Below are 24,276 nucleotides of genomic sequence, written 5' to 3' on the forward strand. Positions count from 1 at the left end.
AGTACATAAACTGATTATGACTTGTGTCCATGAAATATAGAACTGTGTCCAGATATCTAGACTAGTAATTGTCTTGTGCAATGTCTTGGTTGGGGTGGTGGGGAGGGGGGAACGATTATTTGAAACTTGATAAATTAATTCATTTTTGATGTAATGTCAAACATGTCTATAAAGACCGCCTAAGGGGAGGCAGAAAAAATGGTCACTATAGACATATTGCCTTTATTAGACAAGCCAAAATTATCGCACCAACCAGTTTACATGAAACAGCCATAATAACTTGTCATTGAACAGGGCATTCAATAGACCAGTTAGTTTTAACATTTTCAGAAGTCAAATCAATGCATACACTTTTATAGGGGGTCGTTATAGAGTAAAATTTTACAGGGAATTTTAAAATCAGTCATTATAGACAGGCGGTCAGTATAAACAGGCAGTAGTTAAGGCAGGTTCGACTGTATATATATCATATCTATAATGCATCTTTAAATGTAAGTTTTGATCTTTGTCTGATGTTTTTGTAAAAAAAACCTTCTTTGTTAAAATAACTATTATATTTTGTAAATTGTACAATATGCCAATGTTAATGTACTTTTCGTATCAGGGCATGGTCACTGAGGCTTTTCTACCGTGATCTGCTAACATCAATACCACGATGGAGAAGAATGTGCTCAATGGAGGCACATACACCTATGATGATTATGGGTCAGTCAACAACGATGACAAAACTGTGCTTTATGAAGATCAAGTAAGTGCCTAATTATATAGATTCATTACGGTGTGTTGAGAACCACTTTTATGATCTTTACCTAGGGGTAACTGCAGTGAGCATCAATTATCAGGCCCTCTAGACCTCTTTGTTTCATCTCATTAATTAGCATATTATCAGGCCCTCAAGACCTCTTGTTTCACCTCATTAGTGAGCATATTATCAGGCTCTCAAGACCTCAACCTGGTTTCTGCTCACTAGTGATCATGAGCATATCATCAGGTCCTCAAGACCCCTGGTTTCATCTCAATAATGAGCATATCAGACCCTCAAGACATCAATCTGGTTTCATTTCAATAGTGAGCATATTATCAGGCCCTCAAGACCTCAATCTGGTTTCTGCTCACTAGTGATCATGAGCATATCATCAGGTCCTCAAGACCCCTGGTTTCATCTCAATAATGAGCATATCATCAGGTCCTCAAGACCTCTATCTGGTTTCATCTCATTAGTGAGCATATTATCAGGCCCTCAAGACCTCTGGTTTTATCTCAATAATGAGCATATCATCATGAGGCTCTCAATACCTCTATCTGGTTTCATCTCGCTAGTGAGCATATTATCAGGCCCTCAGGACCTCGATCTGATTTCATCTCATGATCACTAGTGAGCATATTATCAGGCCCTCAAAACCTCTTCACAGTTGTGGTATACATTACAATACCGAGTGTACTAGTCATGGGAGGCAATAACTGATCACGCAAGAGAGTCTTTTACCAGTGATGGCTGTGTTCACTGTATAACTGGCAGTTTATCTCAATTGTTCTATTACCGGGGAAGGTAATTGTAATTCTTTACTTGGTATATTGTAAATGTCAAATGAGTACACTGTGTTTAGCCTGGATAGGCTGTAATTCGACCTAGGTGGAAAATGTTATTGGACTGTAGAACAAAATCACTTTAAAATCAAATTAAGTCTATATCGGGTCGATAGTGACTACCAGCTAGAATTCTGACCAGTATATATACAACATCCACTGTTTTATGTAGGTCTCCCAAGAGCTGTGTGATCTTTATTGGAATGATGTCCAAATATTAAAAATTGCAGAAAATGAACACAGCTGTATTAAATTATAGTCCTTGATTAAAATCATGCTGCAATTTACATTTAATATATAATGTTTTGCTACATGAAGTCTCTCATTAACTTTGTTGATTTGGAATGTATCCACAGGAATGTACGTCTAGGATTTATAGATGGTAGATCCTGAGGGTATTTATAGATGTTAACCATGGTAGATCATGAGGGTATTTATAAACATTTACCATGGTAGATCATGAGGGTATTTATAGATGTTTGCCATGGTAGATCATGAGGATATTTATAAACATTTACCATGGTAGATCATGAGGATATTTATAAACATTTACCATGGTAGATCATGAGGGTATTTATAAACATTTACCATGGTAGATCATGAGGATATTTATAAACATTTACCATGGTAGATCATGAGGGTATTTATAAACATTTACCATGGTAGATCATGAGGATATTTATAAACATTTACCATGGTAGATCATGAGGGTATTTATAGATGTTTACCATGGTAGATCATGAGGGTATTTATAGACATTCACCATGGTAGATCATGAGGGTATTTATAGATGTTTACCATGGTAGATCATGAGGATATTTATAAACATTTACCATGGTAGATCATGAGGGTATTTATATATGTTTAGCATGGTAGATTATATGAGGTATTGTTATAGATAGATCATATATATAAGAGTATATTATTTGAAGTTTTAAGGTTGAAGATGATGACAGAGTCAATTGATTGAAATTCATATGGTAGATCGTAACAACAACAACAGAAGACAGTTTCTTACATCAAGCAATTTAAAATCCTCATCCTAAGAAGAGAAAAAAATCAATAGAAATTGTTTTGTCCTTTTTGTACCACAGCTATCTTGCTTAATACACAATTACAATGGCAAGTACTCGTGGTTCTGTCATCAACTCTATGTACAGTAGTCCTCCCCCCCACTCCCAATTCTACTACCAGATTTTGTCAAATGCCAATGTTAAGGCAGTCATGAGACAAACATGTGCACTGCAATATATTGTATACCCTGCATATATACACATAAAGAGTGTGTTTAGATACAGACTGTGTTTAGATTAGACTGTGTTTAGATATAATACTCAAACACATACTCAGTGTTATTTCTCAGAAAGTACTGAAGGGATCTTTCTAAAATTTGATATGTAGGTTCCCCTTGGTCCCTAGTTATGCATATTGCAGTTTGGAACCAATCTGAAAACAACATGGCTGACAGGCAGCCATCTTGGGTTTTGACAATTGAAGTTTGTTATCGCTATTTTACGGAAGGTACTGAAGGGATCTTTCTCAAATTCATATGTAGGTTCCCCTTGGTCCCTCATATTGCATTTTGGGACCAAGCTGAAAACAACATGGCCGACAGACAGTCATTATTGCTAAATCTCAAATTTCATATATAGGTTCCCCTTGTTAGCTCACCTGGTCCGAAGGACCAAGGTGAGCTTATGCCATACCGTGGCGTCCGTCGTCCGTCGTCCGTCCGTCCGTCGTCCGTCTGTCGTCCGTCCGTCCGTCCGTCAACAATTGAATTATTTGACTTCTTCTTCATAACCGCTGATTGGAATTTCACCAAATTTGGTCAGAAGCATCCCTATGGGTAGGGGACTCAAAATTGTACAAATGATGGGGCTGATCCCCTGGGGGCCTCTGGGGCGGGGCCAAAAGGGGTCAATTTAGCTATTTTGATATAAACGACTTCTTCTCTGAAACCGAGCAATGGATATCGCTCATATTTGCTTGGTAGCATCACTATGGGGTGGGGATTCAAAATTGTACAAATGATGGGGCTGACCCCCTGGGGGCCTCTGGGGCGGGGCCAAATGAGGTCAATCGGGCTATATTGATATAAACGACTTCTTCTCTGAAACCGAGCATTGGATATGGCTCATATTTGCCTGGTAGCATCACTATGTGGTGGGGATTCAAAATTGTACAAATGATGGGGCTGACCCCCCAGGGGCCTGAGGGGTGGGGCCAAATGTGGTCAATTGGGCTCTATTGATATAAACGACTTCTTCTCTGAAACTGAGCAATGGATATCGCTCATATTTGCCTGGTAGCATCACCATTGAGTGGGAACTCAAAATTGTATAAGTGGTGGGGCTGACACCCCGGGGCGCTGAGGGGCGGGGCCAAACAGGGTCAATTTGGCTAAATTGATATAAACAACTTCTCCTCTGAAACTAAGCAATGGATATCTCACATATTTGACTGGTAATATCCCCTTGGGGTAGGGATTCAAAATTGTACAAATGATAGGGCTGACCCCCCTGAGGGCTGAGGGGCGGGCCAGAAGGGGTCAATTTGCCTAAATTGATATAAACAACTTCTTCTCTGAAACTAAGCAATGGATTAATATATATCGCTCATATTCGCCTGGTAGCATCCCCTTGAGGTAGAGATTCAAAATTGTACAATTGGTGGGGCTGACCCCCGGGGGGCCAAAAGGGATCAATTTGGCTAAATTGACATTTTTAGAATTACAATAAAAACAATGTTCATGTAACCATATGAAATGCCTATGATATACTGACATAGCAATACCAGTGGCAAATATACTTACGCATAGTTCTTGTTTCATATATCATGAAACCAGGTGAGCGATACAGGCCCTCTGGGCCTCTTGTTTGAAAAGTACTGGAGGGATGTTTCTCAATTTACACAGATTAGTAAAAGGAAGGGAAAATAGAGAGAAGATCAATCTGACATGGAACCTATAAAGATCATTCAATGGTGGGCACCAAGAACCCTCTGGGATATCTTGTTCATAATTTCGATCCAGAATGTATTCATAGAACTTTAAATCACTGCATTCTTTAAAGTATAACTACATAACCAGGTGTACATATTCAGTGGTTAGGTCTATAGACACAGTGTGTAATATATAACACATTGTTTGACAATAAGGGTATTATTATAACCAGTGAGTAAAATCCTGCACAAAATTTGATTGATTCTTTGTTTTATACATTGTAATGTGCCTAGAATGAGTTTTCATAATGTTTTAAAGCCAATTACAGTCAACATTTTAAAAGTCACATTGTGCTATATAAATACAGTAATCTAGAAAACAATATGCTATATGACTGTGTAAATCTTCCAATTAGATGGAAAGAAACTTAAAATAGAAGCATATTATAATTACTGATAAAGGTACAACAAGCCTTTATCATTCAACACATTCATATTGAGGCCTAGCTATTGAACATGGATTTGAATTTTGCTGTTAAGTAATTCAATATCATACAATGAGTAAGATGAAAAAAACGTCATGTTACAGCCAACTATGTTTATTAATCGATAGTCCAGGTAGCTTTTATTAATTCAAAGATGCATAATTATGTCATTATTAAAAGTATTGATGTTTCTGTATTCGACCTAATAAGTGCACTGTGGGTTTACAAAGCACAAATGGGTGCGCTTGATAAAACCATTTACTGTAGTTGCCATGTGGAATCTGGATGGGAAATATAACATTTAAAATTTTTTTTTACATATGTTTATGTAGTTGGGAAGCATGAGAAACAGACAGGTCTGTGCTGTCGTGGTTGTGTCCTTCCAGGACAAGACACTTTATGATAATTGCTTTGAATGGCATGCAGCATGCCTCCTGTATGTTCATACTACAAGAAGACCCAGCCTCAAAATGACCATGTCTGTTCACGGGGTGATAAACCCAGCCAACAAAACAAAAGAAGATCTATATATATGTCACCACCATTTAGTACTCCCTTTGAATTTGTAGACATCTTTTTGTTCCCTAATACGAGGTCACTATATATATCATTTCATGATCCACATGTAGAGTAGATATGAAACTTACTGAATACAACAAAGATTTTTGTTTGCATGTTTGCTGGGTTATCACCTGTGAACATCAGGGTCATCTTTAACTAGTACTAATTAGGTGCAACCTTGATATCATTAGACATGTCATTGCTAAATTTCCGGAACAAATGAAGCAAGATATAAAAGACACCACCATAACAGCACAGGATGTTTCTTGATCTCAGCTCCCTGATAAACACAAACTGTCCATACCTATGGAGGGATAAACTCATTTATATATTATTGTATTATGATGATCTTGAGGGCGCTATGGCTATGGTCTGATAGTGTTGTCAAGGGATAGCATAGTTACCTGAGCTGGAGACAAAACTGTCCATGCCTATGGAGGGATCAACCCATTTACAAATTATTGTCTTAAAATGATCTTGAGGGCAATATGTGGTCTGTTAGTGTTGTCAAGGGATAGTAGCATAGTTACCCCAGCTGGAGACAAAACTGTCCATGCCTATGGAGGGATTAACCCATTTACGTATTATTGTATTATGATTATCTTGAGGGCAATATGTGGTCTGTTAGTGTTGTCAAGGGATAGTAGCAATGGTTACCTGAGCTGGAGACAAAACTGTCCATGCCTGTGGAGGGATTAACCCATTTGCGTATTATTGTATTATGATTATCTTGAGGGCAATATTGTCTGTTAGTGTTGTCAAGGAATAGCTTATATTAATTAGTTACCTGAGTTGGACGACACTATCAGACCATAGTAACCTCAATAGAAGGTAACAGTATCAGTGATGTCACAATAGATTAACAGTTAAAATCGAATCAAATTTGATAGTTCATGGAGGAGTGAGCACAATCCCCTCATAGTACCCATCTGAGTAGCCAATGGGAAGTCAGTATTCTGTCATAAGATATACTAAATGGTGTCACGGTATATCTCTTCCCCAAAAGGACGCTATATATGATGCATGCCTGTGTATATCTCTTCCCCAAAAGGACACTATATATGATGCATGCCTGTGTATATCTCTTCCCCAAAAGGACGCTATATATGATGCATGCCTGTGTATAGTAATGCCATATGGTTTTATTATATAATTATGAGGAAAAGAAAGTTTAACCACACATGTCAGATGTTCAACATTACTAGTCCAATAGGTTACTAACTGATGAGCTATCACAGCTCTGAGCCATACTTGTAAGCTTTCAGTGAATAAGAAAATGGTCTATTATTTGATAAGGCTTGGTATTAACTGGATATTGATTATCATACTTTTATCTCAAAAGAGTTCAGATGATGGTGGGATCGAAATTGGAACTCGTCCATATTCCCCGGGGGATGACCGTGGCTGCTTCTTCAAGGACGGCTTAAGACGGATAGGTCAGTGATGTAGCCACGTATCTTGATAGTCTTTTTACTGTAGACTAGGGTAACATGCTTTTTGTATCTAAGTTTTCCATTGTATTAAACTTGAAATTTTCCAACTCCATTGAAATTAGTTTTTCTCTGTTTATATTAATAATGGATTTTGTTTAGAAAGTAGTTGTTTAAATTTCACCTTGTATAATAAAACAAATTAATGCACAATTAACTTTTATGCCATTAAAAATTAATGGAGTTATAGATTTTTTAGAACTGTAAAATCAGCCTTTCCTTATGGACATACATAACAGTGTTTTCATTTAGAACCGGTCGCCGGCCAAATTGACCGGTTAGAATGGTGTTTTGGCCGGTTCAAATGACTTAATTCACTTTTTAAAAAATGTCTAAAAACATATTATCGTAGGCATATGACCTGTTACTATTCATTTGTAGCCTTTTACAAATTTTCTTATTGAAAACCCTGCATAAGGAACATCCGTCCATTAGTTAAGGTGTTATGTTACAGACTTTATACTGGTGTATGAGGAGGAAGTGGAGAAGAAGGTGAAGAGCAACAGTGTTGAGATCGAAAAAGTGGAGAAATGGCGCAGCAAGTTTATCAAAAACATCCGCAAAACAGGACTCGAAACCGAGGAGGTAGGAAATTTTATTTATAGAAAGCACTGTTATTACAGTTTGATAGAGTTTTACTTATGTTCATAATTTTTTTACATAATAATGTAATGTTACAATTTTCATGTCATTTAAAACAAAGCAGAACAAATGATTAGAATGTTATTTTAAATTAAAAAAGATATTGGCATAAAAAACAAAGGTAATATACTGACTTTTTGCTCATGGTTCACCTTATGTATTACAGGAGCGTGTACAGAGTGCAAAAAAGATAACCACCTTTATCAAGCTGCATGCTCCATGGGATGTCTGCTGTTTCTATGCAGAAGATCTGTGTATGAGGGCCCCCTTACAGGTATCAATGATTGGGCTGCCAATGGTAACCTTGAAAAAATGGCTTGATTTAGATATTGAGAAAAACCAGCTTTTTGCATAAAAAAGTACCTCTTCTGAAAGAGAAAAAACAGCTTTTGGCGTAATAAAGTACCTTTTCTGACAGAGGAAACGTTTATAGTGGCATGTGTTAAAGAATTAGCTATTTCCTGTAGTAATAACCAACTGGTTCCTTTGAACACAGGTGTGATATGATGAAATTCTGAATAACAGACCCACCCTAACCCATCAGATAACTGGTTCCTATGTACAGGTTTGATATAAGATTCTATGTTACAGGCCTACCCTAACCCATCAGATAACTGGTTCCTATGTACAGGTTTGATATAAGATTCTATGTTACAGGCCTACCCTAACCCATCAGATAACTGGTTCCTATGTACAGGTTTGATATAACATTCTATGTTACAGGCCCACCCTAACCCATCAGATAACTGGTTCCTATGTACAGGTTTGATATAAGATTCTATGTTACAGGCCCACCCTAACCCATCAGATAACTGGTTCCTATGTACAGGTTTGATATAAGATTCTATGTTACAGGCCCACCCCAACCCGTCAGATAACTGGTCAGATAAGGTGCTCACCACACTGAAGATTCCAAACATGATGAGTGCACATGTACCAAATGCTCCTCTTGATTACTACACCTGTGTGTTCAAAAAGTCTAAGCTTGACAGGTGAGTTGTCCTGCTGCAAGTGAGTTTTAACACAATATGATGTCTGCTGTTCGTCCAAGCATAATTATTTCCATTTAGATATAATCTTTTGAATAATTGCAAGGCCAAAGGTCTTATTAATATTTGACCACTAACTGAAAAACCAAGAGTCAAGGTCATGATGATAACTTTGCATAAGTATCTAATTTAATTCAGTTGATGAACCATCTTTGACGTTAACAGAAGTAAGATTTATAACAGGTAAATGTGAGCCTATTTGGCCTGTTAATTAAGATTTACCCACATCCTGTAAGATCAAGATTTATCTAGCTCTATCAGAATTTGCCATCTACAATGTAGTAAATTCAATCCAATAATCAATAATGTGAACAGTTTGTGTACTTACACCACCCTGTGTAAAGCAGTATGGGGGATTCAGTCTGTCATATGTTTTACAGGTTTTTGGGGAGTGATAACCAGGACACATACTTTTCAAACACTCAGAGGACCCGAGTAGTCAATGAGGTCCTGGGTCGAACAGCATACGGCAAGCGGAAGCGGGCAGAAATTGGAATAGACCGACTTTTGGAAGAAGATGTGTTCAAGGCAGCCTACCCTCTCCATGATGTCAGTATACAAAATCACACTCGGAAAAATAATGCGATATATTTTCATTAATGGAGTTCTTTATTATAGTTATTGCTATTTTGATAGTCAAATGCAAAGCATTTACATGAACTAATCTAATTTCCCCAACAGATTTTTAACTTGCCTGGTCAAAAGGACCAACATTAGTCATTTGTCATTTTTAGCTCACCTGGTCCAAAGGACCAAGGTGAGCTTATGCCATACCGTGGCGTCTGTCGTCCGTCCGTCGTCCGTCCGTCCGTCAACAATTGACTTATTTGACTTCTTCTTCATAACCGCTGATCAGAATTTGAACAAATTTGGTCAGAATCATCCCTATGGGTAGGGGACTCAAAATTGTACAAATGATAGGGTTGACTCCCTGGGGGCCTCTGGCCATGGGGCGGGGCCAAAAGGGGTCAATTTGGCGCTTTTGATATAAACGACTTCTTCTCTGAAACCAAGCAATGGCTATCGCTCATATTTGCCTGGTAGCATCACTATGGGGTGGGGATTCAAAATTGTACAAATGATGGGGCTGACCCCCCAGGGGCCTGAGGGGCGTGGCCGAATGTGGTCAATCCGGCTATATTGATATAAACGACTTCTTCTCTGAAACTAAGCAATGGCTATTGCTCATATTTGCCTGGTAGCATCACTATGGGGTGGGGATTCAAAATTGTACAAATGATGGGGCTGACCCCCCAGGGGCCTGAGGGGCGGGGCCAAATGTGGTCAATCGGGCTATATTCATATAATTGACTTCTTCTCTGTAACCAAGCAATGGATATCTCATATTTTACTGGTAGCATCACCTTTGGGTAGGAATTTGAAATTGTACAAATGATGGGGCCGACCCCCCTGGGGTCTGAGGAGCGGGGCCAAAAGGGGTCAGTTTTGCAGAATTGATATAAACGACTTCTTCTCTGAAACTAAGCAATGGATATTGCTCATATTTGCCTGGTAGCATCCGTATGGGGTGGGGATTCAAAATTGTACAAATGGTGGGGCTGACCCCCAGGGGCCTGAGGGGCGGGGCCAAAATTGGTCAATTTGTTTAAACAACTTCTTCTCTGAAACTAAGAAATGGATATTACTCACATTTGTATGGTAGCATGGTTATAGGGTGGGGATTCAAAATTGTAAATGTTGGGGTTGACCTGGGCCGCCAGGGGGCTGAGGGGTGGGGCCAAAAGGGGTCAATTTGGCTAAATTGATTTAAACAACTTATTCTCTGAAACTTAGCAATGGTTTGACTGGTAACATCCTATTGGGGTAGGGATTCAAAATTGTATAAAGGAAGGAGCTGACCCCCCAGGGGGCAGGGTCAAAAGGGGTCAATTGGTCTAAACAAGTTCTTCTCTGAAACTAAACAATGGATATCACTCACATTTGTGTGGTAGCATCCCTATGGGGTCGCGCCAAAAGTCAATTTCATTTCATGGATTAATGCACTTTGTGGCATTTTAAGTATTAAAATAAAACCAATGTACTTATACCCATATAAAATGCTTATGATATATGTTGACATAGCAATACCAGCGACAAATATACTTAAGCATCATTCTTGTTTCATATCTCATGAAACCAGGTGAGCGATACAGGCCCTCTGGGCCTCTTGTTTTAATTGCTGCTTGTCCAGAACTGCTGAGAACATATTGATCCAATTTAGTCTCGAGTATCTTTAGACAAAAAGGATTCAATGTTGTATAAACAGAGGATCAATCCTTTCTATGGGTAGAGAGTAGGGTCAAAGAATTCCTTCTTTTGTTAGAGGGATTTTGATCTTTTCATCCTTGGGTGTGATGGACTGAATATTGTATAAGTTGAAAGTCTATCTCCTTTGGTGGTAGAGGGGATGGGGGTGGGGGTGTTGTAGATATTTGTTGTTTTGCTTTGAATCATCTTTGGAGCCAGAAACCAAATAATGAATAAAGGATGTGTTAACCCCTACATGATACAGTGAAGCAGATTTCAAAATGGAAAATTGTTTTAATAAAAATGTTAATGTTTTGCCATAAGCACTGAATATCCATGTTAGAAATGTAGGCCCTAGGGCCTCTTGTTGTCAGGCAACCTTAAACCAGTACTACAACAATGGTCTCATATTGGTAAGAACAGTTTGACCATTTCTTTCATTTCAGGGACCGTTTGAAGTACCCAAACACTTTGTTTCAACTGAATCTCTGAGTGCACGACAGGTGTTGTATCATTACTGGGCCCGCTGGGGTGTGTGGTACAAGTACCAGCCTCTAGACCACATCCGCGAGTACTTTGGAGAGAAGATCGGCATTTACTTCGCTTGGCTAGGTAAGGCATATTCACAACTCATTCTGGCTACTGATGAAACTTTTTCAAATTGGTAAACTGAATTATAAATATAGTGAAATTTTTTGTATTTCTTAAGAGAAATTGATGTAATTCGTATATCTTTGGAGGGAGTGTTAAACATACTTACATAATGTTGGAATGCTCAAATTTTAACATACAGTATTTGCAAATTTAATCAGGTTAGCTTAATGAGGAATTGGTGTACCAGTATTTATTGCTATAGAAACTAATTAGTGCAGTCATAACTTAGTGCAATGCTAAGAGCACAAAAATCACTAAAATATGATTACCACTTAAATACGTATGTTTAGAGTACATGTTATACTTGTACACAAAATTAAGAAACATAAAGTATGTTAACTTTGAGACAGAAATACACAGAAATGTTATGTTTTCAGAAATTTGCTTAATTCATGAAAAAAACAGTTAAAGAATCTTCATTTATGAAATGAGACAACTTTACTTTGCAGGGTTCTATACAGCCTGGCTACTGCCTGCCGCCGTGGTAGGGGTTATTGTTTTCCTGTATGGTATCATCACCTGGTCTGGTAATACTCCAGCGTAAGTCATCATCTATAGCTCTACAAAATGATAAAAATATAAAATAAATGGTAGGCATCCGAAACTAAAAAGTTCGGAGTCAGTAAATGGCAAACAATTTTTGAGTTTGGCCAAATTACATTATTTGTTCATTATAGTTATTGAATGCAAAGTGGCAAATAAAGCTGGGTCATTATGGAGATATTTAATTTTATATAGCTAAATATCCAATTTAATTTGAAGTACATTTTAACAGTCTTTGTGGTGATTACAAAAGACAATAAAAGATCTGTGCAAAAACCAATGGTTAATGATTTTTTAACCATCTTTAATGTATATTTTTTGTGTTTTTGTAGTAATGAGGTTTGCGAGAGTGGTGAAAAGTATAAGATGTGTCCGCTATGTGATGAAGATATTGGCTGTGCCTACTGGTTTCTGTCGGACGTCTGTATCTACACTAAAATTGCTTATCTATTTGATCACCCTGCCACTGTCCTATATGCTGTCTTTGTGTCATTCTGGGGTAAGCATTTCACATTGGCTGTTGTTGACTATGAAATTCCACACATTCAACCAACCATACAAAGGCATCCATAAAAATAATGCCATACCTGTAGCAATATTGACTGAAATTGGAAATCTCTTTGATACATCAGGGCTCAATTAATCAATTACATTTATGTATCTTCATTCCCTTCTGCAAAATTGACCATGAAAAATCTGTGAAAACTTAGAAATGTGTGACTTTGGAATGCCCATAGAATTGCATAATACATCTGTATGTTTGTCTTTATTATTATCTAACAAAAAGTTTTTTACAGATGAATATTGATTTTATTAGTTAAACAAAAAATCTTAGGTGGATACATCACACTTCCTTTCATACAACTTTAATAGCTGTATCTATAGGTGAAAGTCGCAACTAGGGTTCAGAGGTCAGATTATTTAATGCTGCATCTACAGGTACTTGCATTAAAAAGATTTATGTATTGATCATAGTCACATATAAATCATTTTTATCCCCCGCTTTCACCGAAACAGGGTTAAATGCCTTAAGGGCTCCGCCAAGTTCTGTTGCCACTTTTGCCAGACGTTATGTGACGGAGTTATGGCCACTTGGTTGTTTTCTGCCGTTTTCATGAAATAACTGGAACAATTGTAAACAGATTTTCTTCAAACTTGGTAACAAGGTTAAATGTCTTAAGGCGTAGGTTAGAGTTTTTGATAGGATTTAGTAATGGCCGATGAGAAGAGAATTCTTTGTGTTTAAATGCTATGGTGTAATATGTCAGAAAAACAGGGGAATATGAATTCCAAGAATTTGCTTGTCATTATAATGGTAGAGCACTTGACTAGCCCTTTAATTTCAAATTCCAAACAAAAGTGACCACTGTCATGTACGTGAATGATTACTTAAGATGAACTTTGGTTATTTTGACTGACGTTTTGTGTTTTATTTCAGCGGTAACATTCCTGGAGTACTGGAAGAGGAAGAACGCTTCACTGGCACACCACTGGGATGTAATGGATTTCGAGGAAGAAGAGGAACGTCCTCGTCCGGAGTATACAGCCAAAGCTACAAAATATGAGAAAAATCCTATCACTGGAGTACGGGAGCCTCATTTCCCCCAGCGTGACCGTATCCCTCGTATCTTGTCGGGTATAGCTGCCATAGTAATCATGGTTAGTAATTTGAGAGATTTTCTTAATCATAACATCAGACCTCTGTACTGTCGTGGTTGTGTCCTTGGGTAAGGTCGTTTACCCTAATATCTCTGGATGGTATGCGAGGGGTCCCTCGTTTGTTCTGTTAGGTAGTCACCTACTACTACATGGAGACCCTGTCTCAAAATGACCTTGGCTGTTCTCCGGGCATTAAACCCAAGAAACAAACAAACAAAGTCTTATCAATTATATAATTATCTTGGTTTTAGTTAGTTTAGTTCAACTTTAATTGTCAGAATAAAAAAAAAAAGAATTGGAAGAATAAATTAAAAATTACAGAAAAACAAATTTGATAAGGTTGGTTTCTTCTATTTTTACAGATGGCGCTGGTGTTGATCTTCATCGTGGCTGTGATAATGTACCGAGTGCTGATCAGCATCCCGCTATTCCAGAGTCAAACCCTACGCCCAAAAGCTGCTCTTATTGCCAGCTCCACATCTGCTGTGGTCAATCTTATCCTTATCATGGCGCTCGGCAAAGTGTATGAAAAACTGGCCCTCAAACTCACTCAGTGGGGTAGGTTTAAACATATACATTATTTAGTAGCAATTAAAGCCCTAACCTAGTTCAAAAATGATCGAGTTTTAAAGTTCGAGGAGAGCTTATTTTGGGGTTTTTTTTCACACTGTTTAAAAATTGAAGATTTGTAAAATTTTAGAGACGGAACCATCTGAGTGCAAAAAAAGGGGGGAGGGGGCCGGGGGAGGAATGTTACCTTGTGAATTAACTTGCTCAATGATAAAAGTTCGCAAACTTACTAAATCCATGAAGCAAAATTCTATTACAATCTTTGTGTATTGATTGAGCTCAAATTTGTTCTGCTGGGTAGATCGATAAAAAGCAAACGTACACAAAATTTGGAGATGTTTTGCATTTCTTAAGTTTTAGTAATTATGCCCCCTCCATGAAATGGAAGGGCATTCTTGTCCCATCCTGATGCAATTGAACTAGCTAATCTCCTCACCAAACTGTGTTTTGGGATGTCAAGTGGCAGCTGTATAACCTAAGAAATATAGAAAACCAGAAAATGTCTGTAAGACATACCGCAATTGCCCTCGCTGCCACTTGACACCCAGAAACCTCAGCAGTTCCTGAGATTAGCTAGCTATATTGCATCAGGACGGGACAGGATGGGATGCGACGGACATGGGTAACACTATATATGCCCTTCCATTTCATGGTGGAGGCATAATTAAGAAAAGATTATTTATTAAGTATAATTGTGTTTGAATGTAAGTTTTTGTATCCATGAGAATGAATTAAATTATTCTAGAGATTGTACAACTCGGCTGTTACTGTTACAGAAATGCACAGAACACAGACGGAGTATGAAGACCAACTCATATTCAAGGTGTTCATTTTCCAGTTTGTCAACTTCTACTCCTCTATAATTTACATTGCTTTCTTCAAAGGAAGGTAAGTACAATTGATACTCCAACACATCAGTATTTTTTCTAGGATTGTGAGAGTTATGTAATGGTTATATAAAATTCTGTGAAGTTAGATTTTTTGTGATGGTTCAGATTTTCCAGATTTTGTTTTGTTCAGTTTTATCAGAAGTAAATTAAACATGACATATTTTTCACAGAAATTATAAAATATATACCATGATTCTCTGTATATTTCTTTTCGTCCAAGAAAATTCTTGAATTAAATGACAAAGCCTTGAAAAAGTATTGTGATTTAATGACAAAGTCTGTATCAACCATGGACAAGTATGTTATTGTGTTTCAGAAATATTTCATGAATGTAAGCTTGTTTGTATGAAACTGAAACATGATACTTACTATCCTTTCACAAACAACCAAAGAAAATTCAACAGATGAATTGATATAGTCGTACTTTGGGGGTATAAGACTTTGAAATTATTTAAGAGATACTATTTCTCCCTATCAACACTTGTTGAACAATAACAAAAATGCCTGTCACACATGGGTAGGTAATCCAATAAACTGAAACAATAGATTAAAGCTACAAAATTCAGTACAAACCTATCTCTATGCTAATTACATTGTACAGATATCTTTTGTATCATTGCACAGGATTTTAGAAATATTCCAAATTAATAAAACCTGATTTATTGACAGGTTTGTGGGATACCCAGGCCATTATGATAGGATGTTTGGTTTACGCAACGAAGAGGTAAATTTTCTTTTACAGAAATATGATTTCCATTTGATTGAGAAAAAAGGATATTGTGATCATAATTATTGAAATGCTAAATTTTGTGCTCTGTTTGAAAAGAATTGTGTTTTAAAACCTTCGACAAAAATGTTATATATAATGATGTTTATTGCCATGTACATGTAATAGTTACCTATAACTCTATATTTTGGCATCTTTGATACAACTTCAGTTAAACCTCTTTATCTCAAAGTCAATCCATGGGATATGAAAAAAACTTAAAAGATATGCCAAGTATTCGAGGTAACTGAGTTTCTTTTACCGATAGATTTTACCTTCGGAACTGAATGTTTAATTTGAGTAATCAGAGTTTGAGGTTTGACGGTATCTACAGCAGTATCGTGTCGGAAACCAAACATAATTAAATCAAACCCAAGCCAAACGTAATTAAATCAAACCAAACCAAATGTAAATAAATCGTTATTAACGTAAGCTGATCCAGGGGTGATGCAGGGCTAAATTTTCATCCCTGTGTGGGAAATCAAATCACTGTTGGGTCATAAGAAGTTCTAAAGGCATTCCTTTACTTAGCCTTGCATATCTCTGAAAAATTGATAGAGGACATTATAACCTTGCATCCTCTTGTCAAGAATTGGTAGGGAAAATGACATTCTCCTTATTTGGAAAGGGACACAATGACATTACACTCCCCTGATTTGGTAGAGGACACATAACATTGCACTCCCCTGGTATTAGTCAGCCATTGGCTTACAGTTCTAGTTGATATTTAACAACTTTTCCTTGCTACTTGTGCAATGTAATATTCCCCAGCCATGCAACATTTTGTATTTCGCAAACTCTTTCTTACACTTATACACTTTATCCTGAACGCACAGTGCTATGCATTTGACTGTCTATCCCCCTTAGCCTCCTCCACCCCAGGCCTCTACTGTCTTGATTGATGTCCGATACAAAAAGGAGGTATATGTTAAACCAGCTGATTATTTGGGTGTCGATATTATTTGGTATGGACAAGTTGTGTTGTTTGTGTAGATAATGACATTAACAAGATTTGTTTTGTCTGGCAGTGTAACAATGGAGGCTGTCTGATGGAACTCGCCCAGCAACTAGCTGTCATCATGATAGGGAAACAAGTCATTAACAATGCACAGGAAATACTTGTACCGTAAGTTATCTCCCCTTTGTAAACATTATGCTGCAAAGGAAATACTTGTACCGTATGTTATCTCCCTTTATGAACAGACAAATTTCTGCTGCAAAGGAAATACTTTTACCGTAAGTTATCTCCCATTGTAAACAGAATAATTTACAATGTACTGAAACTTTAACGTAAGTTATCTCCCTTTGTGAACAGAATAATTCACCTTGTACAGGAAATACCTGTTCCATAGGTTATCTCCCTTTGTGAATGTATGCTGCACAGGAAATACTTTTACTGGAAGTTATCTCCCTTTGTAAACAGAATAATTTATAATGTACAGGAAATACTTTAACCTTAAGTTATCTCTCTTTGTAAACAGAATAATTGACTATACACAGGAAATACCTGTACTGTAAGTTATCTCCCTTTGTAAATAGAACGGTGCCATAATAAGTCAACACCAAAGAAAATTAATTTCACGTTTCATAAAAACCTACGCTTACCCTGGGTGACCAATAATGTTGTACCTTTAAGGTATAAATCACTGAATCCTAAAAACTTGCTGTATAGTTTGTAACATTTGTGAGGATTTATCTTTGCTGCATTCATGGTCATTTGATATAGCGTGAAAATAAATACCAGTAAATAATATATCCAACAGGGACAACTCGAAATATCAACCATTGAAATATAACAACTATAGCTACAGTTATGTTGTCATTGTTTCATTTCAGAAAATTAAAATTATTCATCCATCGTTTAAAAGTGAATCTTGACAAAAATATGGTGAGGACACGTTGGGAGGAAGATTATGAACTACTGGACAATGAAGGACTTTTTGAAGAGTACCTAGAAATGGGTAAGTACCATCTGTATACTGTTCATATCTCATTCTCCCCTATAAGTTCTTTATTGTAATTGTTTGATGTATATTTATTTTCAGTGCTACAGTTTGGGTTCATCACAATATTTGTGGCAGCATTCCCACTGGCTCCACTGTTCGCCCTCTTGAACAACTGGGTGGAGATTCGCTTGGATGCCCAGAAGTTTGTGTGCGAGACGCGACGACCCGTTGCTGATCGTGCCCAGGACATAGGTGTCTGGTTCTCGATACTTGACGCTCTTGCCCAGCTAGCTGTCATCAGTAATGTAAGTTAGGGCAAGAACAGAATGAATTGAATTTTATTGTATAATTAATGTTGTGTGAATATCCCTTTTATTATGCAATACCCCAAGTGTCTGTGTCGGCAGTGTCCATAGACAGCTAAGTCACCATGTTGTGTCAATACTAATTAGGATACAGCTTAGATATTTGATGTATGTATTTCTTGTGACAAGACCTCTCCTTTGGTATTACAAGTGTGGACATGCTGACCGTGACCGTGGACTTTGAACTACTTTTATAACACTTTAACCTTGTATGGCCACAGTATGTTAACTGTGTGAGAAAGAGCTTTCATATTTGACATGTGTGTTCCTTATGACCTTTCTATTGGTTCTACATTTGCTGACCTTGAATGGGGCCTAATTCTAAAACAAAACTGCTGGGCGAGCTGTTGTCTTTTGTTATTTTTCACAAAATAGAATTGTTACACACCTCAACATGTGTTAGTCATATAAATGATTTAAAGTTAAAAAATAAAATACTGAATGCTCTTCTGTGCATACTCATCAATACTTCATCAAAGTCTTGTTTGAGTTCTAATTGCAATTTAACTTCAATTAATTATTAGAAAAATATTATATAAAAACAAAGTCCCCCACTTGGTTTGAGGGACTTACATAAAACTGCAAGTAAACATAAGTACTTAATAATGTGTAATTAATTGTTTCCTATTGCAGGCTTTTCTCATTGCGTTTACATCAGAATTTCTACCCCGCCTGTTGTACCAGTACCACTATGACTGGGACTTAAAGGGTTACACAGAATTCTCTTTGTCTAAAAGTCCCAATGGCACTCTCAATCAGACATGTCTGTAAGTGGGAATTCAATCATAATATATGTAATGGGGGTTTATAGGTTACATACAACTATATGGAGGAGGCCTGATCTGGTTGTATTTTTATCATGTAGGCTGGGTTTTTTTAAGTAATACAGTAATGTCACCATTATCGTATATGATACATGTGTGATATTAACAAAAAACAACTGGGCGAGCTTTACTCACTATGTAAATTGTACAGTCTTAATTTGTAGAATCAATGTCCTATTGATCATGAGATGTATAACAAGACCATGTAAAATGTACAACTTAAATTTTTAGAATCAATTTCCTATTATCATAAGGTCCTAAATCCTTAATTGATGATTATACTGAGACACTGTTTTAATTTTGTAGATACCGAGACTTAAGAGATGGCCATGGAAACCACACACTGTTTTATTGGAACCTGTTGGCTCTTCGCCTGGGATTTGTCATCCTGTTTGAGGTAGGAATGGCTGGCTAATATTTCTGCTTGGGGTAGATTTCTTTTGTGATATCAAGTTTGGGGTGTCTTTTAGTTCTTCCTTGAACAAGTTGGTAGATTCAGTTATGCTTTATTTAAGTCGTGGTCATAGAAGAACATATTAAAGTACAAGCTACCACCTCATTGTGCATATGATTAAAGTGTAGCCAGAAAGAACTATCAAATAGATTACAATTTTGTATGTTCTCACACCTCAATGTACATATGATTATAGTGTAGCCAGAAAGAACTATCAAATAGATTACAATTTTGTGTGTTCCCACACCTCATTGTGCATATGATTAAAGTGTAGCCAGAAAGAACTATCAAATAGATTACAATTTTGTGTGTTCTCCTTTGTGTGTTCCCACACCTCAATGTACATAATATTATAGTGTAGCCAGAAAGAACTATCAAATAGATTACAATTTTGTGTGTTCTCACACCTCATTGTGCATATGCTTCAATGGTCATTTGTTTGATTAAGGTGACAGTAAGTTTTCAAAAAACGTAAAATCCATAATTGGCTTTGATTTACAAAAAAATATTTCCATGTATTAATATTAAAAGGTGTGTATGATGCAAAAAACATTATGTAGTGATGTTTCGAGTTTAAACAAATGACTTTCTGTTGCATTTGAAATATGGATAATTTGTTACTTCTATTCATCTCATCTTTTGAAGCATTTTGTGTTTGGTGTGTGCCGACTGATCGACATTCTTGTTCCTGATGTCCCGGAGGCTCTAGAATTGAAAATCAAGAGGGAGCGTTACCTCGCCAAACAGGCTTTGGCCGACACAGATGCCATCATGCAGGTGAGAGAATGAACATGATGTTTGGAAAATTGATTTGCCTATGCAGATAAATATTTTCTTATGATTTTTGACATGGTTTATTTGACTTCTAGTTTGTTCGTCAACTTGTATTTGTCATATTGACAACAAATTTGACATGCGACACTTCCTTTTGTGGTATTGACAACTAATTTTGACATGTGATACTGCCTTTAGTCATATTGACAACTAATTTGACATGTGACACTTCCCTTTGTGGTATTAACAACTAATTATACCCCTGCAACAAAGTTATTATACCCCGCAACGAAAATAGGGGGGTATACTAGATTCGGGTTGTCTGTCCTTCCGTCCGTCTGTCTGTAGACACATATTGTTTGGACAACTCCTCCTAAACCGATGGGCCGATTCCAATGAAACTTCACACAAATATTAATGATCATGTGTAGATGTGCATGCCACTTTCTTTTCCTCAAAATTTTGGTTGCTATGGCAACTGGTCACTATAAACATGTTTTCCAATGAGAAGCATAACTTTAAGTTTGTCCGGACAACTTCTCCTAAACCGAAGGTCCGATTTACAAATATAGAGGACCATGTGTATATGTGCATGCCACTTTCTTTTTCTCAAAATTATGGTTGCTATGGCAACTGGTCACTATAAACAGTTTTTCCGATAAGAACCATAACTTTAAAATTGTCTGGACAACTCCTCCTAAACCGAAGGGCCGATTCCAATGAAACTTCACACAAATATAGAGGACCATGTGTATATGTGCATGCCAATTTCTTTTCCTCAAAATTATGGTTGCTATGGCAACTGGTCACTATTTTTAGATTTTCCGATAAGAACCATAACTTTAAATTTGTCCGGACAACTCCTCCTAAACCGAAGGGCTGATTTCAATGAAACTTCACACAAATATAGAGGACCATGTGTAGATGTGCATGCCACTTTCTTTTTCTCAAAATTATGGTTGCTATGGCAACTGGTCACTGAATTATCTTTATTGTGAACAACACATATTTCAGACATTCTGAATTTCAGAAATATTGGCATGCATGGGTTATCTTATTTAGCCTCTAATTAACAGTTTCAATTCACCATTGACTCATGCAGATTGCGGGGGTATTAGTCGGCCATCCTGGCGACAGTTCTAGTTTTGACATGTGACACTTCCTTTCGTGGTATCAACAACTATTTGATATGATTGTCATGATTCCAGATTGACAGTTGGTTTGACAGGTAATGGTTCCAGATTGTTGGTTTGACAAGCGATGGTTCCAGATTGACAATTGGTTTGACAAGTCGTGATTCCAGATTGATTATTGGTTTGACAAGTGATGGTTCCAGATTGATTATTGGTTTGACAAGTGATGGTTCCAGATTGACAGTTCGTTTGACAAACAATGGTTCCAGATTGATTGTTAGTTTGACATGTGAACGTTCCAGATTGATTGTTTGGTTTGACAAGTTATGGTTCCAGATTTAGATTTGACAGGCAATGGTGCCAGATTAACTTTATATTTGACAGGCAATGGTGCCAGATTTATAATTGATTTGATGAGTAGTGATTCTAGATTGACAGTTAATTTCACAAGCGATGGTTCAAGGTTGACTTTGTTTGACAGGTATTGGTTCCAGATTAATTAACATTTGATTTGACATGCGGTAGTTCCAGATTGACTGTAGATATGACATTTCCCTGTTACCTTGTGTTACAATATATTTGTGCTACAGAATGTTCGTGCTGATGATGATGATGAGGAAGACGTAAGTTAACACTATAATTTGTATAAATGAGTGTATTCCACCTTCACCCAACCTAACCCATTTTCCACAGATTGCCTTCGTCGGCTTCAAATTTCTTATATTATATTTGATGAATTGAAAGCAAAGTACACTGTATACCTAATCAAACAAATGTTTGCCTCAACTGAACCCAACTGACACATTAAAATAATCTATACTGAAAATTTTTGATGGATATTGAATTTGAAACATAATTTATTTTTTATCAGTCGCCCAATATATATTTTTTAGTATTTCTGTTTCACCAAAATGAAAATGCAAATACTGAAATAAAAGCACTGTGCATTATCAATATTAAAGCACAAAAAATATGAAAAACATTAAAAATTTACATTTGTAAAAATCCTAACTATCCACATCTAAAGTAAAATCATGTGTCACCTGGTTTAGGCAAGCACATTTTAATATTGACATTTAAACAATTAAAAATTACATAACTTCAAATTTCACAAAGCTTCCAAAGCTAATGTTTTACTTTTAATATAACTTTAAATTCCACATATTATCAGCACTGTTAAAATTCAGCAACGCCTAGAGTTATTAAAAAGCTTTATAAGAAGGACATGCCAGGACCGCCAATCAGAATCCGAAGATCAATATAACTGTTGGGTTCCGAGTTGGGTGTGAGGACATGTTGTATGATAATGCATGCCTGCTTACATTGTCATATGTATCTGTGTGGACCTATTAGCAAATGTGGAAACAATTATACCCTAAAATATACTGAATTACCAATATGCTACATAAGCAATGTAACTCCCCGGAGTTTTATATCCAAGAGACGTCCTCTAAGTGTTAAAATGGGGAACCAACCTTGTTTATTGTTAATATTTCAACTTGGAGCCAGTATATTAACATCCTAACTGTAGTTGGCATTGTCATAGGTATTAAAATCTAGTTAGTAATAAGTGTTACTAGTTATAGTTCATCACAGCCTGGTGAAACCTGGAAAAAAAGAAATGCATACAAGTGTAGACCAACATGCTTTTAACCTCAAAGTTACCTAGCTTTTATTACCCGGTCGCAACAGTTGCAAATATATGAATAAGCACACTAACAGCATTTGCTTGATTATAACTGTAAGGAATCCCAAAAAATTATTTTAGATCAGCAGCTTTAATAACCAGAACATTTCTCTTGTTTAATTAATATAGTACTCTTGAGAAAACCTTCCAACTTTCAAGTTTGTAATGTTACCCATTTCTATACTATTCATACCAAAAGTAGGTCACAGTGACCTAACATTTGACCTAGGTAAGAAAAAAAACTGTTTCCAGATTCATACCTTCTATACTTTTTCTGGAAGGTTCGTCATACTTTGAGCATTATGTGTTCTATACCAAATTTAATCATACTCATTTGGCACAGTAACAGTTTACCCTGTTTTGTAGCTCACATACTAACAAGCATCAAGAGAATGATAAAAAGTGAAAGTAGACCTTAAAAATATTACTGTGAATTCCATATTGGTTCCTTGTTTTGGAACAATTACAACAAATGATAAATAGGAAGTTATTTTTAGGAGTTTCTTGTAAGACTGATGACAATGCAACCTAAGCACAAGTGTTTGAAGTACATGTACAAAATATATTTTAAATTGTGTATAAGTTTACAGTTTGAGATTGTATTGATGTACAAATATTGTTGTTACTATGACCCACTCTTTGATGTAAATGTTGTTTGATGGGTTGTGATATTGTTATAAGTATTCTGTATTAAATGTGTGTTGTATGATAGAATATGTTGTATTAAATATCTTTGTTTGAGATTGGTATTGTAAGAATATCATCGTTGTTTGGTACCCTTGGCTTCTAGCCCCGTCTAGCTGTATAATCCTACCTCTGAATGTTGTTGTATGTGTAGATATTTACTGTGTGATGTAAAACGTAGCATGAGAATTGCTCAACTAATTAGGAAGTTATGACCAGCATCAACCATATTATTATAATGTGTATGCTGCTTTCTCATTTACATAATCATGGAAGCTGTGAAGGGATTCAGCACAGGACTTTTCTCACTGGTTTGGGATGAG

At 36.6% G+C, this 24,276-nt stretch overlaps 1 protein-coding gene across 2 annotated transcripts in view; it reads left to right on the top strand.

The window, feature by feature from the left end:
- LOC117334513 (anoctamin-7-like) overlaps nt 1-24,276 on the top strand; it is a 54,003-nt gene that overhangs the window by 23,727 nt on the left and 6,000 nt on the right. Inside the window, exons 2-21 of one of the 2 annotated variants that reach the window (XM_033894190.1) lie at nt 605-748; nt 6,919-7,012; nt 7,521-7,651; nt 7,875-7,982; nt 8,564-8,700; nt 9,138-9,306; nt 11,451-11,616; nt 12,108-12,198; nt 12,534-12,700; nt 13,640-13,860; nt 14,223-14,418; nt 15,207-15,318; nt 15,990-16,044; nt 17,115-17,212; nt 17,923-18,047; nt 18,132-18,337; nt 19,031-19,164; nt 19,528-19,618; nt 20,321-20,452; nt 22,173-22,205. In XM_033894190.1, coding sequence (XP_033750081.1) covers nt 656-748; nt 6,919-7,012; nt 7,521-7,651; nt 7,875-7,982; nt 8,564-8,700; nt 9,138-9,306; nt 11,451-11,616; nt 12,108-12,198; nt 12,534-12,700; nt 13,640-13,860; nt 14,223-14,418; nt 15,207-15,318; nt 15,990-16,044; nt 17,115-17,212; nt 17,923-18,047; nt 18,132-18,337; nt 19,031-19,164; nt 19,528-19,618; nt 20,321-20,452; nt 22,173-22,205 — 2,559 coding nt within the window. In that variant the 5' untranslated portion in view covers nt 605-655. The remainder of the gene's footprint in view (nt 1-604; nt 749-6,918; nt 7,013-7,520; nt 7,652-7,874; nt 7,983-8,563; nt 8,701-9,137; nt 9,307-11,450; nt 11,617-12,107; nt 12,199-12,533; nt 12,701-13,639; nt 13,861-14,222; nt 14,419-15,206; nt 15,319-15,989; nt 16,045-17,114; nt 17,213-17,922; nt 18,048-18,131; nt 18,338-19,030; nt 19,165-19,527; nt 19,619-20,320; nt 20,453-22,172; nt 22,206-24,276) is intronic. The other variant, XM_033894191.1, reaches the window with a different exon arrangement.

The sequence above is a fragment of the Pecten maximus genome, chromosome 9 (genome assembly GCF_902652985.1).
Source record: "Pecten maximus chromosome 9, xPecMax1.1, whole genome shotgun sequence".
Lineage (NCBI taxonomy): Eukaryota > Metazoa > Mollusca > Bivalvia > Pectinida > Pectinidae > Pecten > Pecten maximus.